The 18859-nt window shown below is 40.5% G+C and overlaps 1 protein-coding gene across 4 annotated transcripts in view; it reads left to right on the top strand.

The window, feature by feature from the left end:
- myom1b (myomesin 1b) overlaps positions 1-18859 on the top strand; it is a 113022-nt gene that overhangs the window by 10337 nt on the left and 83826 nt on the right. For all 4 annotated transcript variants that reach the window (XM_055634204.1, XM_055634205.1, XM_055634203.1 and 1 more), the window contains exons 3-9: positions 172-364; positions 4234-4391; positions 11673-11765; positions 14739-14827; positions 14933-14992; positions 15864-16028; positions 17414-17575. In XM_055634204.1, the coding sequence (XP_055490179.1) occupies positions 172-364; positions 4234-4391; positions 11673-11765; positions 14739-14827; positions 14933-14992; positions 15864-16028; positions 17414-17575 (920 nt within the window). The remainder of the gene's footprint in view (positions 1-171; positions 365-4233; positions 4392-11672; positions 11766-14738; positions 14828-14932; positions 14993-15863; positions 16029-17413; positions 17576-18859) is intronic.

Raw genomic sequence — 18859 nt, 5'->3', positions numbered from 1 at the left:
ATTATATAGTTTGTCCATAATTACTGAAGGTGGCACACAGATAACAATGCAAGTAAAGTAACCAATTATTATGTGGAAGAGAAATACAATGAAATGTGGAAAAAGCTATGCAAAAAAAAAGTGATGAATAATAAATAAGATTTTACTTATGTGTTGTTTGTTTTTATTTAGCTCCGAGCATGTCAGCGGATTTACTCATACAAAAGATGAAAAACGCAAGCACTCAGAAGGATACATTGGTGCGGAGAGTCACTTTGTCCAAAAGAATACCACTGAGGAACACAACGTTGAGAGGATTGCATCGCATTCATCAAGAAAAGTAGCCATCCGGGAGTCTGCTGAGCGCATTTCACTGAATAAAAAGGTGAATACTACAGAGCGATGTTCAATTCAGACTGCAGACATCAGGTCCTCTTTAGGCATTTCCTTAGGCTCAAGGATGACTTGTTTCCACGCCAGCTCGGTGGGTTGTGAGGTGACTTGAGGTGAATGTGAAACCCAAAGACGCAGCAGCAGGGGGAGCAGAAGCAGCCTGTAGAATAGGCCCTCATCTGATTGGGAGGTGATTTGCTCCTTCCACTGGGATGCCATGAGCTGTTGATACATGAACATGAGAATCTCAATACTATCCTGTGCATTTCTTCTCCATTTTGAGTGGTCCTGGACTGGGAATTCCCATGTGTCAGTGGGGATACATGTCAAATGTTACTGCTAGAAATTATAAGACTGTTTCAGTGAAAAGGTAAAGATAATAAGAATTAATTTGGAAGCAAAAAAAAACGAATTTAGATTAAAACATTTTTTTTTAAAAGATATAGAAAACACACATTTCTACATTCCTTCCTTTAAAGAACAACATCCTGCTGCATCTTGATCTCATGATAACATATATAGAGCAATGATGGATCTGGTCATTCTTTCACTGGTTAATGTAGAAATGCTTTCTCTTCCTTTATTTCTTGTTCTCAACTATCTAAGTTATAAATATCGCTTTGCTATGCCTTTCTCTGCTCCTATTACTCTTTTCCCCTCTTGAAGTCTTCATATCAATTTAACTATGCAGGTACAATGTTACTATGCAAGTACAGAGATTGAGATGATTTAAAGAAGTATGGCCCAGTACTTGTCTTGTTGAACTAAGAGGATCTGTTTCACATAGTCTGTGTAATCTCAGAGTGCACCCGTTGCTCTCTGAAGCAGGGCCACGTTTAATGGGGGCCCAGGAGATCAGATGCACCGATTTATGAATAGGACCTCAACAGTGATTTTCTTCCACACCATTGTCAAAAGATAAACAAAGCATGCTTTTCCCCAATTTACGCTTACATCGTATTTTATGACTGCAGGGATATGGAGAAGAATTGAAGGGGGAGCTGAATATTGTTGATAGGTCATGGAGGACAGAAAGATTGTCGATAATTAGCACAGAGCAATGATAAAGAATTTTGTGCAGATTCAAGAAGAATGGCTTTGTGACAATCATTTACAATAGGGACACCAACCTAGGAAATAAACCAAACTTTTTAAAGTTTTAAAACTCTTTGGTTGATGTTTTCCAAGTGTTAGGTTGGATCAAGGTAAAACAATCTCCAGGCTGGCCGAATGTAAACACTCTAGGCAGGTTGTGAATGCCATGGATGGCAGGCAATTGTATGTAAATGTTATTAACAATGGTATTAGGAAAGGCTCTCACTGGTGTAGAAGAGAAGAGAGGAGAAAAATTTTGCCCTTCTCTGGTCATAAACTTATGAGAGACATAGATACGGTAGACAGTCCGAACCTTTTTCCCGGTATGGAAAAATCAAATACTAGAGGCTATAGCTTTAAGGTGAAAGGGGCAAAGTTTAAAGGAGATGTGCAGGGTAACTTTTTCACAGGTGAGGGCCTGAAACACACTGCCAGGGCTGTGGTTGAGGCCGATATGATAGCGGCATTTAAGAGACTTTTGGATAGGCACATTGAAATGCTGGGACTGGAGAGATATGGATTATATGCTGGACGATAAGAGTTGGTCTTGGCATCATGGTCAGCAGAGGCATTGTGGCCTGTTCTTGTGCTGCACTGTTCTATGTTCTAATAATGAGAAAAATGGAAATTTGAAAAGTTTTAACTGTATTTGTACAAGATTAGTGGTAGTTGAGGCTGGGACTATCCCATAGTTTAAGGGACAGTTAGACAGGTACATGGATAGGACAGGTTTGGAGGGATATGGACCAAGCGCAAGCTGTGGGACTAGTGTAGCTGGGACATTGTTGGCCGGTGTGGGCAAGTTGGGTCGAAGGGCCTGTTTCCACACTGTATCACTATGACTCTAAGTTGTTAATGTATCAGAATTTCTATTCCATTGATAGACCATGGAATCAGCACATTTTCATCAGCAGTAAAGTAATTTGTTCCTTTATTGCAAAACAGTGCATGCAATCATGTCCACCCAGTTTTAATTTAATTGTAATCTACGGGGGGTGGGGGGGGGGGGGGGGTGGTGAAACTTTGCCTAGGGCCAACTTTTTTTGCTGATCACAGTCTAAACCCCATTAGAGCCATTGGGGAGAAGTCGGGTCACCACGCAACAACTGTTACATAAAATGTTTTTGTGTATTCTGATGCTATCTTTTCTTATGGTAGACAAAAGTGCTGGAGAAACTCAGCGGGTGCAGCAGCATCTATGGAGCGAAGGAAATAGGCAACGTTTTGGGCCGAAACCCTTCTATATCTTTCTTTTCTTATATCCTATCTTTTCTTATATTTGTTGTTGATACTATGTTAGTCATGACCGCAATAAAGTGCTTGTCAACTTTTTTGAAGGAAATTGATATTTGACCCCATTTGTCAGAGTTTTGTGTGCAGTATTGTAAAAAGACACATATGGAATATATATTAGACCTGGAATATATATTCAGACTGGAATACAGGAGACTCTGCAATAGCATATACATGTATTCTATAGCCTATTCTATTAGCTAGCTAGGTACATACCTAATAACGATCATGCATGTAAAATTATTTTGCTGAGTAGGAATAGTTTCACTTGATTCTGTCTGACCACCTCACACAGAATAAGCTAACGTTCTACACACACTGGTTGATCTGCATCGTTATATCGCAGTCATAGAATCATAGAGTCATGCAGCACGGAAACAGGCCTTTTGGTCGAACTTGCCCATGCCGACCAAGATGCCCCATCTATACTGGTCCCACCTGTCCACATTTAGCCAATATCCCTCTAAACCTTTCCTATTCATGCCTGTCCAAATGCATTTTAAATGTTGTTATAGCACCTGTCTCACCTACCGCCTCTGGCAGCTTGTTCCATATACCCATCACCGTCTGTGTGAAAATGCTGCCCCTCACGATCCCATTATATCTTTTCACTTTCACCTTAAACCAATGTCCTTTGGCACTTGATTGTCCTACTCTGGGTGAAAGATTCTGTGCATTCATCCTATCTATTCCCCTCATGATCTTATACCTCTCGATAAGATCACCCCTCGGCCTCTTGTGCTGGAAGGAATAAAATCCTAGCCTGCCCATCCTCTCTCTCAGGCACTCATGTCCTGGCCAAAGATCCTATTGCTAAAGGATCTTTGGTCCTGGCTACATTCTCAAAATACTTCTCTGCACTTTTTTCCAGCTTCTTATGCTTATCTGCCGACTGGAATGTTAGCTGGGTACTTTTACAGGAAGAAACATTGAAGTATGATTTTGCTGAATTGTGTGTGCTAATGCATTCTCTGTGAATGCTATTTCTTGGTTTGCCTGGTTTTCAGTTAATCTGCAAAAATCGAGATTAAAACATTTAGGTACAGTGAAAAGCGTTTGTTTGCTTGCTATCCAGTCAAAGAAAAGGGTAGACTAGTATACAATCAAGCTTTCACAGAGCATGGATAAAGGGTGCAATATTTAGTGTAAGTTTAATTAAAGACAGTTCAAAGGTCTCCAGTGAATATTAGTTCTATCAATGGAGACTCTCGGACTATCTTTGATATGATCACTAGACCTGGACCTTATCTTGCATTAAACATTATTCACGTTAATCCCTTTATCATGGATCTGTGCACTGCGGATGGCTGAATTATAATCATGTATTGATTGTCTTTCTGCTGACTGGTTAGCATGCAACAAAAACTTTTAACTGTACCTCGTGACAAAAACTTTTAACTGTACAAGTAACAATAAATTAAACTCAACTCTCAACACTGTATAAGCCTCATGTTCTTATGTATCTCGCCTCAGATTCACGAGACTCATGAATTTCACAAAAGACTGAAGGAGGACAGCATGCTTCGTTTGCCTGAGTTTATAATCAAGCCTCGATCCCACACTGTGTGGGAGAAGCAGAACGTGAAGCTGCATTGTACTGTCTCAGGATGGCCTGAACCCAGAGTCACATGGTAATCATCTCCATTATATTCACTGGACTCTCCACCTTCGTCACAACAGATTTATTTGTCTATTAAGTCAAAGTTTTTTATTATAGTAATATGATATTCAACCAACAAAGAAAACAAAATATACAAATGTAGATTTTTTCTGAATATGTTCTTAAAGTGAAATATATTTAAGAGAATGGACTTGGGCTAAAGACATGTCTCACCTTCATTTTCTCCCTAACCAAGAACAAATCATGCAAGGTAATTGGCAAAATATGTCAGGTTACATTTATACATATACAGCAAGTTATGGTGATCGCACTGTTTGAAAGGGTGGTGGAAGCAGATTAATCTGGAACTTTCAAAAGGAAATTGGATCTTCACTTTACAGGAAGGATTAGTATAGCTCCCAGAAAGAAAGAAATAAGGCTAATTGGTTAGCTCATTCAGAGAGCCACCACAATGGAATGTACCCCAGTACCTCCATCTGTGTTGTTTGATTCCATAATTCCATGTGGATGATAACAGCCTGAATCCTCTTTGGAAAATGTAAGGCAGATGTATCTTATTCCATTTTTAGTGCAACGCTGTATGGAATAAGTGTCTGTGCAGTGTATTAGTGAAATGAGGTTCTTTAATTTCAAATTGTATGAATTGCCTAAACATTGTTTTCAATCAAAACTAATCTTCCATTGAACCACTGCATCCATGAACCTATAGGAACATTAGCATAATCATTGCTTCTTATATTTTTTGTATTCTTCATTCCGTCTCTCGTGTTAGCTTCAGCTGCTCAGTCTAAGGATTTGTTGCATACTAATAGTATTAAATTGGACAAACACTGTACTATGTAATGACTGAATGTAGATAGATAGATAGATAGATAATAGTTTTTTATTGTGTAACAATGTTTTAATGCTGTGCAATATCCTTTTTGATCTATAATGAATTATTTCTTAATTCAGCTATTGCAGACTGAGGCACCTGATATCACAGAGCAGGAATTATCACTCTTTGGCCTTAGCTTGTGAACTTGGTGTGACGTTAAGAAATTTAAATTTGACCATTGATGCTTATCGATATACTCTGTGCATGTTAAACATTTTTTAATGCCCTTCAGCCATAACATGATATGAATTAGTAGTCTATTGTGTAGATTGCCAGTGGGGGTTGGGGTTGGGGGGTGGGGGAAGAGACAAATTGGAAATACAAGGATGGAGTTAAAGGGAAAGAGAGTATAGGAAAAGTTAAGAAAGGCACCAGAATTAACAGGACAGAAAACTCACGAAGGGATATGAGAGTATGGTCATGTGAAATAGGAATCGATGTGAAAGGTGAGGTGAGTAATGGATTAAAAGTATTATTTATGAATGCTCGAAGTATAAGAAGTAAAGTGGATGAGCTTGAGGCTCAGTTAGAGATTGGTAGATATGACATTGTGGGGATTACATGGTTGCAGGAGGATCAGGACTGGGAACTGAATATTCAGGGTTATACTCAACGTCCTATAGAAAGGACAGGCAGGTGGGCAGAGGAGGTGGGATAGTGAGGGATGAAATTCAGTCCCTTGTGAGGGGTGACATAGGGACTGACGATGTAGAGTCGCTGTGGATAGAATTGAGGAACTGTAAAGGTAAGAACACACCAATGGGAGTTACTGTATCTACAGGCCCCCAAAACAGTAGCCTGGAAATAGGGTGCAAGTTGCAGCAAGAGTTAAAATTGGCATGTAACAAATGTAATGGCACTGTGGTTATGGGAGATTTCAATATGCAAGTAGACTGGGAAAATCAGGTTGGTTCTGGACCCCAATAAAGGTAGTTTGTAGAGTGCCTCTGAGATGGATTCTTAGAGAAGTTTGTACTGGAGCCTACCAAAGAGAAGGCAATTCTGGATTTAGTGTTGTCTAATGAACCAGATTTTAAAAGGGAACTCAAGGTAAAAGAGGTAGTGACCATACTATGATGTTTTAATCTGCAATTTGAGAGGGAGAAGGTTAAATCAGAAGTGTCAATGTTGCAGTTGAACAAAGGAGACTATGAAGGCATGAGAGAGGAGCTGGCCAAGGCCGACTGGAAAAGGATCCATGCAGGAATGATGGTGGAACAGCAATGGCAGGAATTTCTGGGCATAATTCTGAAGATACAGGATCATTTCATTCCAAAGGGGAAGAAAAATTCTAAGGAGAGCAAGAGGCAACCATGGCTGACAAAGGAAGTTAGGGATGGAATAAAACTAAAAGAAAAGGTGTATAACATAGCAAAAAGTAGCGGGAAGCCTGAGGATTGGGAAACTTTCAAAGGACAACAGAAGGTTACAAATAGAACAATACTGGCTGAAAAGATGAAGTACGAGGGTTATCTGGCCAAGAATATAAAGAATTCTTTAGGTATGTTAAGAGAAAAGGATTAGTAAAGACAAATGTGGGTCCCTTGAAGGCAGAAATAGGTGAAATTATTAGGCGGAACAAGGAAATGCAGAAGAGTTGAACAGGTACTTTGGTTCTGTCTTCACTCAGGAAAACACAAACAATCTCCCAGATTTGCTAGTGGACAGAGGATCTAGGGAGACAGAGGAACTGAAAGAAATTTGCATTAGGCGAGAAATAGTATTGGGTAGACTGATGGGACTGAAGGCTAATAAATCTCCAGGGCCTGATGGTCTGAATCCCAGGGTACTCAAGAAGGTTGCTCTCAAAATCGTGGACGCATTGGTGATCATTTTCACCCTGTGGATTAGAGGGTAGCTAATGTTATCCCACTTTTCAAGAAAGGAGCGAGAGGGAAAACAGGAAATTATAGACCAGTTAGCCTGGCATCGGTGGTGGGGAAGATGCTGAGGTCAATCATTAAAGAAGTAATAAGGGCGTATTTGGATAGCTGTAAAATGATTGGTCGAAGTCAGCATTGATTTATGAAGGGAAATCCTGCTTGACTAATTTTCTGGAATTGTTTTAGGATGTGTCAACTTGATGAAGGAGAGTCAGTAGATGTAGTGTATCTGGACTCTCAGAAAGCCTTTGATAAGGTCCCACACAGGAGATTAGTGGGCAAAATTAGAGCACATGTTATTGGGGATAGGGTACTGACATGGATAGAGAATTGGTTGGCAGACAAGAAACAAAGATATAAAAATGTATTTTGTGTGTTCTGTTGCTTTTTATTGGTATGACTAAAGAAAATCAAATTCCTCGTATGTTGCAAAACATACTTGGCTAATAAAGTATGATTATGATTATGATGAAGAGTAGGAATAAACGGGTCAGAATGGCAGGCAGTGGCGAGTGGAATGCCGCAAGGCTTGGTGCTGGGGCATCAACTATTTACAATATATATTAATGATTTAGATGATGGAATTAAAAGTAACACGAGCAAATTTGTAGATGACACAAAGCTGGGTGGCAGTGTGAACTGCGAAGAGGATGCTAGGAGTTTGCAGGGTGACTTGGACATGTTGAGTGAGTGGGCAGATGCAGTATAGGTAGGCGGCGCGGCTCTGGCCAGCAGCGGCCTCTGCAGCCTGTCCGCGTTTTATTATTTTTTGTCTGTGTTTTTATGTGGTGTTTGTTATTTTATGTTGGGGTGTGTGTGTGGGGGGGTGGGGGCGGGAAACTTTTTGAATCTCTCCCTGCACTGAGACCCGACCTTTTCTCGTCGGGTCTCAGTCGTCGTTGAGGCCGTAACGAGGAGCGGCCTCCAACAGGAAGAGACCGGGGACTCAGGTGTCGACTCACCTCACCGTCGCGGAGCTGGCCGGGTCCGGAGCGGTGGAGGAGCGCTGCTGCTGCTGCTGCTGGTGCTGTTGCTGCTGCTGCTGCTGCTGCTGCCGGAGAGTCGGAGGCTCTCTACAGGTCTGTGGACGACGGCGCCGAGCCCACGGCTCCCTGGGGGGAGACCGCTTTTCGGGGCTTCTGCGGCGGCGACTTCTCCCGCCCGAGTTGCGGGGTCGAAGAGCTCCTGGAGCGGGGCCTGACACCGCTGCCCCGCGCGGCTGGAATGGCCGCGGACTCTGCGAGCGCACATCGGGGGCACCAACACCAAGACCCGGTGTGCGACCTCGCACCACCCGGCGTGGCTTTAATGGCCGCGGGACAATCGCCATCGCCAGCCGGGGGCTATGACTTTGACTCTGACATCGGGTGGGGGGGGGAGAGTGCAGTGGAGAGATACGTTTATTTGGCCTCCATCACAGTTATGTGATGGATGTTTATGTTAAATGTAATTATGTTGTGTCTGGGGTCTATTTGTGTGTTATGTATGGCTGCAGAAACGGCATTTCGTTTGGACCTCCAGGGGTCCAAATGACAAATAAATTGATTCTGATTCTGATTCTGATTCTGATTATACTGTAGATAAATGTGAGGTTGTCCACTTTGGCGGCAAGAACAAGGAGGCAGATTATTATCCTAATTATGTCAGATTAGGAAAAATGGAAGTGCAACGAGACCTGGGTGTCCTTGTACATCAGTCACTCAAAGTAAACATGCAGATACAGCAGGCAGTGAAGAAAGCTAATGGCATGTTCCCTGAGATGGTGGGACTGTCATATGAGGAAAGATTGGAAAGATTGGGCTTGTATTCACTGGAATTTAGGATGAGAGGGGATCTTATAGAAACGTATAAAATTATAGAAGGACTGGACATGCTAGATGCAGGGAAAAAATGTCCAATGTTGGGGGAGTCCAGAACCAGGGGCCTCAGTCTAAGAATAAAGGGGAGGCCATTTAAAACTGAGATGAGAAAAAAAATTTTCACCCTGAGAGTTGAGAATTTGTGGAATTTTCTGCCACAGACGTCAGCAGAGACCAATTCACTGGATAAATTTAAAAGAGAGTTAGATAGAGCTCTAGTTGCTAGCAGAATCAAGGGATATGGGGAGAAGGCAGGTACGGGTTACTGATTGTGGATGATCAGCCATGATCACAATGAATGGTGGTGCTGGCACAAAGGGACAAATGGCTTCCTCCTGCACCTATTTTCTATGTTTATGTTTATGAATGTAAATATCTACTCCCTGTCTCCAAGGAACAGTCAGCTTGTCAAAGTCAATTCCCAACAACATTTAAAAACAAAAGAATAGGTTTTATTTCTGTAATTTTTTTTTATCACCTCAGGGCATCACAAAGTTCCTCGAAGTCAACAAAGTATTTCTGATGAAGAAACAAGGAACTGCAGATGCATTAGTCTGAAGAAGGATCCCGACCCAAAATGTCACTCATCCTTTCTCTCCAGAGGTACTGCCTGACCTGCTGAGTTACTCCAGCACTTTGTGTCTGTCTTTGGTAGATACCAGCATCTGCAGTTCCTTTCCACACAACTGCAGATTTCTGATTTACAAGGAAAGACAGAAAATGCTGGAGTGACTCCAGTGGCGGACTGGGTCTATAAATATTGGTTGCCAGGAGACCAAGGGGGCCCACTTCATCAGGGGCCCACTTGATATAGGGGGCCCACTTCATCAGGGGCCCACTTGCCATCGGGCAAGCTGACACCCTGGCCAGTCCGCCACTGAGTGACTCAATGGGTCAAGCAGCATCCTTGGAGAACATGGATAGGCGATGTTTCGGGTCGGGACACTTCTTCAAACTGTGGGGGGGAGGAAACTAGAAGAGCTTCTGAACTACTTTTTTCAGAAGTACTTCTGAAGAGTAGTTGCTGTTGTAATATAGCCAATGCGAATACAGCCAGTTCCCATAAACACGAGTGTGATAATCACCAGATAATCTGTTCTAGCAACGTTGACTGAGTGATAAATATTGGCCAGCACATTGGAGAAAAATGAGCTTTGCATGTTTAAAGCAATTTCAAGGCATCTTTTATTTCAACCTGAGGGAGCAAACAGGATCTTGGGTTAAACAACTCAACTGAAAGATAGCATCTGCAGTAGTGCAGTCCCTCTGTGCAGAACTGTGCTGAAGTCTAGCTTTTAATGGTCTCGCCTGTGGAGTAGGACGTGAACCTTCCATCTTCTGATTCAGAGACAGAAATGCCATTTGCTGAGCATATATATTCAACATGCGGACAACAATAATAAAAAGATGGGTCCCCATAACATACTATAGAATCATGGTGAAGAATATCTTTATTTGATCTATTTTTATGGAATTCAGTTGAGTATCATGACTTATTATACATATGAACATATGGATTAGAAGCAGGAATAGACCACTCAGCCCTACTCAACCATTCAATAGACAATAGACAATAGACAATGGGTACAGGAGTAGGCCATTCGGCCCTTCGAGCCAGCACCGCCATTCAATGTGATCATGGCTAATCATCCACAATTAGTACCCCATTCTTGCCTTCTCCCCACATCCCTTGACTCTCTCTTGAAAGCTTTAAGAGCTCTGTCTAGTTCTCTCTTGAAAGCATCCAGAGAACCCGCCACCACCGCCCTCTGAGGCAGAGAATTCCACACTCACAACTCTCTGCGTGAAAAAGTTTTTAAGATCATGGGTGATCTAATTCTAACCTCAAATTTGCATTCACAACTACTTGATTCACATCATTCTTCTGAACGCTGAAGGACACAAGACTAGCCAAATCAATCTTTCCTCGTATGACAACTAGCTCATTCCAGATATTAGACCTTTACTGAAATACTTCAAATTCACCACCACTTCCATAAATTGGGGGAAAAAAACACACAAAGTCCTGGAGAAACTTAGCGGGTCAGGCAACATCTCTGGAGAATATGGGTCGGCGACGTTTCGGGTTGGGACCATTATTCCAACTTATTGCAGGGAGGGGTTGAGGGTGAAGAATGCTGGAAAAGTGGAGGATGGACAAAACATGGTAGGTATTAGGTAAACACAGGTGGGGGGGGGGGTTTAGACAGAGAGTTGGATAAAGTTCAGAGATAGAAAAAACTGTGCTGTGGTGACACCAGTTTCCTGTGTAATTAAAGCATAATTTCCTTACTTTTGTATTCAATTCCCCTCATGATAAATGATGATATTCTGATAGCTTTCCTGGTTACTCACCATACCTGTTAGGTATATTTTTATACTTGTTAAAAAACTCAAATAAATTGATCAAATATAATTTTCCTTTAAATAAACCCTGTTGACTTTGCCAGATTACCCTGATTTTTCCTTGGTACTCTTCAAAAATGTCATTAATAATAATTTTTTATAGTTGATGTTGAACTAACTGAACCATGGATTCCTGTTTTCAGATTATAGATTACAGTTTAAGCTTTTCTTGCATATTCTATGTTTGTGACAGAAAATGTTCATTGCTAAGTAGCAGAAAAACCTATGTTTAAATATTTAACGTCATTTTTACGTTTACTGTTCAGGTATAAAAACAATGTGCCCATCAATATCTACACTGACCCTGGGAAATACATCATTGAGAGTAAATACGGCCTTCATTCGTTGGAAATTAACAAGTGAGAGATGTTTTCTTCCTTGCGATCATTTTATTTGAGTTAGAATATGAAATAATATAGTTCTTTCAGTGAATAGGGAACACAGCTATAATGTAACTGAGGTGCTAATGGAAATTGGAGATTATTCTACTGCTGATCATTTGGCTGTGAGATCTAAAAGGCCTGTCCCACTTGCCGATTTTTTTTGACGACTGCGGCATCATTGACTGACGTATCAAGTCACCGGTGACGCGGCGTGATGACGTATGATGCGCAGTGTTCTTTCAAGTGTCACAACCACTTTTTTATTGCCGCTGTATTTTGAAATGTTCAAAATCTTTTGGCAATACTGATATGATGCCGGCAAAATTGGCAAGTGGGACAGGCCCTTAATGTTTTCAGATGTAGAACATTCTTTTGTTACCAATTTACTCATGTTATGTGTTTTACTGGATGCTATTAAGCGAGGTAGCTCTTCTTTCTACTTCGGAGAGCTAGCTCTCCGTTTTACTTCTGTCAATTGCACATATCAAAGAATAGTTTACAAGTATCTGCTGAGGCAATGCTTTAAGTCACAGCTGCCACCAGATATTTGCCACACAACATTGACTTAAAATAGTGCAGACATGTAAGTGGGCATCCGGTCCAGATTTAGCGGGGCAATCTCAAGTGGATCTCCTCCACCAACACAAGCTAGGAATTGCACATTAACAGGGAAAGGGCAACAAAGGAAGATAGTTACAACCAGGTAAATTATGTATACTGTAAAAAAAAGAATGAAAAGAAAAATTGTATTAAACTCTCAGAGAGAAAGTGAACAGATGGATAAAATGAAAAATGAATCACATTTTAAGTCTCTTTGAAAAGTTCAAAATAAATGAATGAGTCCTGATTTATAAAAAATATTTTTCAGTGTACTTGAAGATGATTGCCAATAATTATTAATCATAATAATATTTAAAATGTTTATTCCTCTACTTATTATCCCTATAAATCTGCAGCATGGTTAACTTGTATAAACCATGCATATATCATGATATTTCTATAAACCATGCAATTTCATGATACTGAGTACATATTAGCAATGATGCTGACCGACAAATGATATTTTTACTACACTGGCAACATTGCAGCAGCAGCAGCAGCAACATTGAAAGCATCTTTCAAATATTTGTTTTTAATTATTCATACATCCCTAACCATGTATGATGGCTTTGCTATACTCCCCTCACCATTAATTTATCTGCAAAATCTCTCCACTGTGAAACTGCTAAGTTTTTAACTAAATTATGAATGATGCAAAGATTAAGGTTGGATAAAACTGACCAATCTGCATTTCTAATCGATAGGCAGCATGGCTCCTGCCGTTATAAATGATATGTTCACTTAATCTCCATGTTTGCTAAAACGCTCAGAGATAGATATTTCACTGCATCTGTTTCATTAAACCATGGAAATTATTCATGGCAAAAGGAATATGTTGCAAAATATGAGCTTAAACCAACTATATAGAAGGAATAGATAAAATGCAAGGACTAATGGGTAGTGACTTACCTACAGTTATGTTAGCATGATTAGGATCACAACAAAAATACATTTTGACACAAGTTGATGATGCAGATTGCTATTTTATGTGAATTCTTCAAAGACTAAATTCTTTTTTTTTTTAATTCAACTTTAGTAATTTAAGAAACTTTGGTCAATTACAATTTGAACTTAGAACATTTTAACTATGGGCTTGAACTTGTTCCATCCACACAATAATGTAATAAAACATAATGGATTTATATTGATTGTTTTAACTCGTATTATCCCCTTTATTATAATCATTCGATTAAAATATGAATTAATTCAAATAGTCCCCTTTGTTCAACTGCAACACTGACACTTCTGATTTAACCTTCTCCCTCTCAAATTGCAGATTAAAACATCATATTATGGTCACTTCCTCCTAGCAGTTCCTTTACCTTGAGTTCCCTTATTAAATCTGGTTCATTAGACAACACTAAATCCAGAATTGCCTTCTCTCTGGTAGGCTCCAGTACAAACTGCTCTCAGAATCCATCTCAGAGGCACTCTACAAACTTCCTAGTCTAGCTGCATATTGAAATCTCCCATAACCTTTGTTACATGCCGATTTAAACACTTGCTACAACTTTCACCCTATCTCCAGGCTACTGTTTGGGGGCCTGTAGATAACTCCCATTAGTGTCTTCTTACCTTTACGATTCCTCAATTCTATCCACAGCGACTCTACATCGTCAGTCCCTATGTCACACCTCACAAGGGACTGAATTTCATCCTTCACCAACAGAGCTACCCCACCTCCTCTGCCCACCTGCCTGTCCTTTTTATAGGACGTCTAGCCCTGAATATTTAGTTCCCAGTCCCGATTCTCCTGCAGCGATGTCTCTGTAATCCCGACAATGTCATATCTACCAATCTCTAACTGAGCCTCAAGCTCATCCACTTTACTTCTTATACTTCGTGCATTCATAAATAATACTTTTAATCCACCTCTCCTTTCACATCGATTCCTATTTCACTTGGCCATACTCTCCTATCCCTTCGTGAGCTTTCTGTCCCATTAATTATGTTTTTTTTAAACCTTTCCCATACTCTCTATCCCTTTAACTCCATCCTTGTATTTCCAATTTGTCATCCCACGGCACTACTTACCTGATCTTGATACTGAAGGCCATTTTTACTCAGACCATTTCTACATTTAACTCCCTACAGAGCACCACTTAAACACCAACCACAGACAGTGCATTTACTTTACCGACTGATGCACAAGGTGAGCATCCCATTTCAATTCCATGGTAGATAAAACTGATGAAAGACTAAGCAGTGACAGCCCCAATACTGAGTCAGTGTCTTTGAGAGAAGAAAAAGTAAAAGATCAGAAGTTGCTAAAGCTAATTGTGTAGGTAACTTTAACCAATACTCTTATCTATTTCTGTGTCTAATTCTTTCCATCTGGTTCCATTACAGTTGTAACTTTGATGACACTGCCCAATATCGTGCTTCAGCAATGAACGTCAAGGGAGAACTTTCAGCTTTTGCATCAATTGTGGTGAAGAGTACGTGCATTAAATTAATTTTTAACAATACTTATTTTGGGAGTTGCAATATTTTAGTGAGATAACACCAATGGACACACTTTTCTGTTTTCCATTGTTTTTCAGGATTCAAGGCCGAGCTTGATGATTTCTCATTCCATCTTGGAAGATTTGCACTTCCTTCCTGTAGGTACCATTTTATCACTAAAGTCAGCTTTAATATCGACACCCGCTGTTAGATAAAACAATCTTCACTCCATGAATTGATTGCAGAATAACATTGTGCACAATAGAACCTCCTTATCAATTAACCAATTAAACTGTGGACAGTCCATAATTAATTCTGATTTAATGACACAAGGCATTATCTTATTTGATAAATTAACCAGAATAAACACGAGGCTGTAGAATCACAAATAGATGTTTTATATTGAGAACTTTGCATACTGTAATAAAACAACAACTCAGTTTACAATAAATGTGAAAAGACCATTAGGTTGGTTTGATAAATACAAGAATTAATAACAAAGAACTAGTGATGATAAAGCACATGCTTTTTATTGATTAAACAATTAAAGTGTGTTAATTCATTTAAACTCTTAATTAAATTAAAAATAATTAAACTGTGTTAGTTCATAACTAATTCTGATTTAATGGCACAAGGGTGCAGGGCTGTAGGTTAATTGGCTCCAGTAAAATTGTAAGTGTGTTGGATAATGCTAGTGTACGGGGTGATCGCTAGTCGGCACGGACTTGGTCGGCTGAAGGGCCTGTTTCCACACTGTATCTCTAAAGTCTAAAGTATAGTCTAAAGTATATACAATAAAGTGAAATATATATTTCCCACTGAACAGATCTGGAACTCCCTGTTAGCAATTGGCAAACCTTCCCCAGTGTTGCTGGAGAAGGGGGAGAGGGAATATTTACTCTTCACAGCATATCATAATTTGCACAGACTTCTTACAAGATCTGCTTTCAAGAATCTTGTTGCAAGAGTTAATATGGAACCATGATAGTGCATAAAAGGTACTTAAAATATATATATTTTTATGAACAGATGACTTCTTCCCTGGGGATTCTCACGTGAAGTTTGATGTGCACATTGTTGAAAAGTTCAGCGTGTCCTTTGGTAAAGAAGGAGAGACAATGAGTTTGGGCTGCACCGTCATTGTTCACCCCAATCTAAAGCGGTTTCAACCAGAGATCCAATGGTGGCGTGATGGTAAGTGTCGTTTCTGTTGTAAATCTCATTACAATATCATATTCACCAAGAAGTTAAAGAACAATCTGCTGAAAACAGAAATATTACATAATTATCTATCCTCCTTTCCAAATAGTGCTCATTCTTCCTAGTATATCGTTCAGTATATCGTTCAAACCTCACCCTTTCCCCATTCAGTCTGAAGAAGGGTTTCGGCCCGAAACGTTGCCTATTTTCTTCGCTCCATAGATGCTGCTGCACCCGCTGAGTTTCTCCAGCAATTTTGTGTACCTTTCCCCATTCAATCCTGGTTTCCTCACAACTATGCAAAATGTGAAACTTGATCTGCACATTTGGGCAATAACAAGCTGTGTGGTCCTTATTCCTAATTCCAGAGCTGTCCTTTTCAGATGGCAAAATGGTAACTGGACGCCAACCCAAGTAAGAGAGATTTGGCTGATTAGGGTCGCCTTGTGTTGTTGAGACTCAAAAGCTCTGTGATCTACAACTCATAGCTAATATGTGGGCCAATGTCAATCAGAGCGCAGGATGCAGAAACAAAGAACTGCAGATCCTGGCTTATACCAAAGATCGACACAAAGTGCTGGACCAACTAAGCGGGTCTGAGTCTTAAGACCAGAGTCTGAAGAACGGTCCCGACCTGAAACATCACCCATCTTTTTTCTCCAGTGAAGCTGCCTGACCCACTGAGTTACTCCAGCACTCAGTGTCTCTCGTGAACACATGATACTGCTTTTGGAAGTGCATGTTAAATAGACATTTATATGAAATAATGAAAGGCATAGATGGAGTGGATGTGGAAAGAGTGTTTTCAATAGTGGGAGAGTCGAGGACAAGTGGTCATAGCCTCAGAATAAAAGGATGTACCTCTAGAATGGAGAATTTCTTTAGCCAGAGGATGGTGAATCAGTGAAATTCATTGCCACAGACGGCTGTGGAGAATGAAATAAAGCAGAGATATGATTAGTCATGATTAGTAAGGAGGTCAAAGGTTACTGGGCGAAGGCAGAATAATGAGATTAAGTGGGGGAAAAATAGATCAGCGATTGATTGATTAGCAGAGCAGGCTCGATGAGCTTAATGGCCTAATTCTGCTCCTATGTCTTCTGAATTTATAATGTGCATTTTGAATGTCCCATATGATAATTGGGAGAGTCAGCACCCCTCCTGGCAATTCCCCTGCACTTGTTCCTGTGGACAGCAATATGTATCTGGGATATTATTATGTTAATTTTTCTTAATATTGTATACTTATTATTTCAAGCATAAATTAGCATTAACAGAGATAAGTATAGATAAGAGACTGCTGGAATTGTGACCTCATTGCCTTGATCTCTGTTCCTCTTCCATGCTGATATTTTGCACCTTTTCTGTTTCCTTACCAGGCGTTCAGTTACATCCTTCCAAATGGGCTCAGATGCATTTTAGTGGTGAATGCGCCACACTTACCCTTACTCACCTAAACAAAGAGGATGAAGGACTCTACACAATGCGTGTGTTGACAAAATCTGGCTATGAACTTCACAGTGCTTATGTGTTTGTCAGAGGTATGCGTGCAAATAAACTTGTAGACTCATTGTTCAGCATGATCTTAAGTAAGGTACACAAAAATGCTCAAGTAATGGTTGGTTTAAGTGATCTTAAGTAATACCTGTCCATGGGATATTGCCAGTCGGACTTTGAAAAGCTATTCCCATTCAACATTCACTTATCTTTGGACTTTAGAGATACAGCGCCCACCATGTCCGTGCTGAACAGCGATCCCCGCACTCTCCTACACCACACTGTATCCCCAAACTAAATTAAACTAAACACAAATACTGAATTACCCACAATATTGTGAGATAGGATTGCACCCAACTTTTAGTACATTTCTGGTTCACCTTGAGATATGCCTTCCTGTTGAAGGCATATAGCTGTATTTGGTGACCTTCTCGTGTGATGGAGAACCATGCCATAATAACTGGACATACTGAGCATACTTAACGTATCTGCTAAATCCACTGTTGCATGGGATTGCCTACACAGATTGGAACCCAGTCTCTCTGTAAATGAGTCAGCCACTCTAAGACAAATAGCACGGACACTTCCATATAAACAGATCACCTGGTCCTTCTGGCATACCAAGTCACTGTTGAGTTTAGTTTAGAGATAGAGCGTGGGAACAGGCCTTTCGGCCCACTGAGTCCACACCAACCTGTGATCACCGCACACTAACGCCATCCCACACACACTAGAGATAATTTACAATCATACCAAGCTGTTTAACCTGCAAACCTGTATATCATTGGAGTGTGAGAGGAAACCGGAGATCCCAGCCAAAATCCATGCATGTCAAGGGGAGAACATACATACTCCGTATAGACAGCACCTGTAGTCAGGATTGAACCCCGGATTTCTGGCGCTGTAAAGCAGTAGCTCTATGCCGATGTTACCCGCACTGACATGGCAACAAGAAACAAACACTGCTGGAGGAACGCAGCAGGTCAGGCCACATCTGTGGAGGGAAATGGACCGTCGCCCTATAATTGGACTGCGAATCCATCTCGGTGGAATGTGTTCATTGTTGGTGTCTTCTGTTGAAACTTATTGAGTTGCTTTGCCTTTTAGTTAATAATAATAATGTTTTGTTTATAGGGACAGTGCATATTAATTAACATTTGCATGTAAATATGCGAGATTGTAGCCAATCAGTAGCTAATTTCCGTCTCTAGTCCCAGGCAAAGGTAGGTGAAGTGTCTTGCCCAAGGACACAACGACAGTACACACTCCAAGCCGGATTCGAACTGGCCACCTTCAGGTTACCAGCCGAACACTTAGCCCATTGCGCC

This window comes from Leucoraja erinacea, chromosome 4 (assembly GCF_028641065.1).
Source record: "Leucoraja erinacea ecotype New England chromosome 4, Leri_hhj_1, whole genome shotgun sequence".
Classification (NCBI taxonomy): Eukaryota; Metazoa; Chordata; class Chondrichthyes; order Rajiformes; family Rajidae; genus Leucoraja; species Leucoraja erinaceus.
This window is presented reverse-complemented; position numbering and strand designations above follow the sequence as displayed.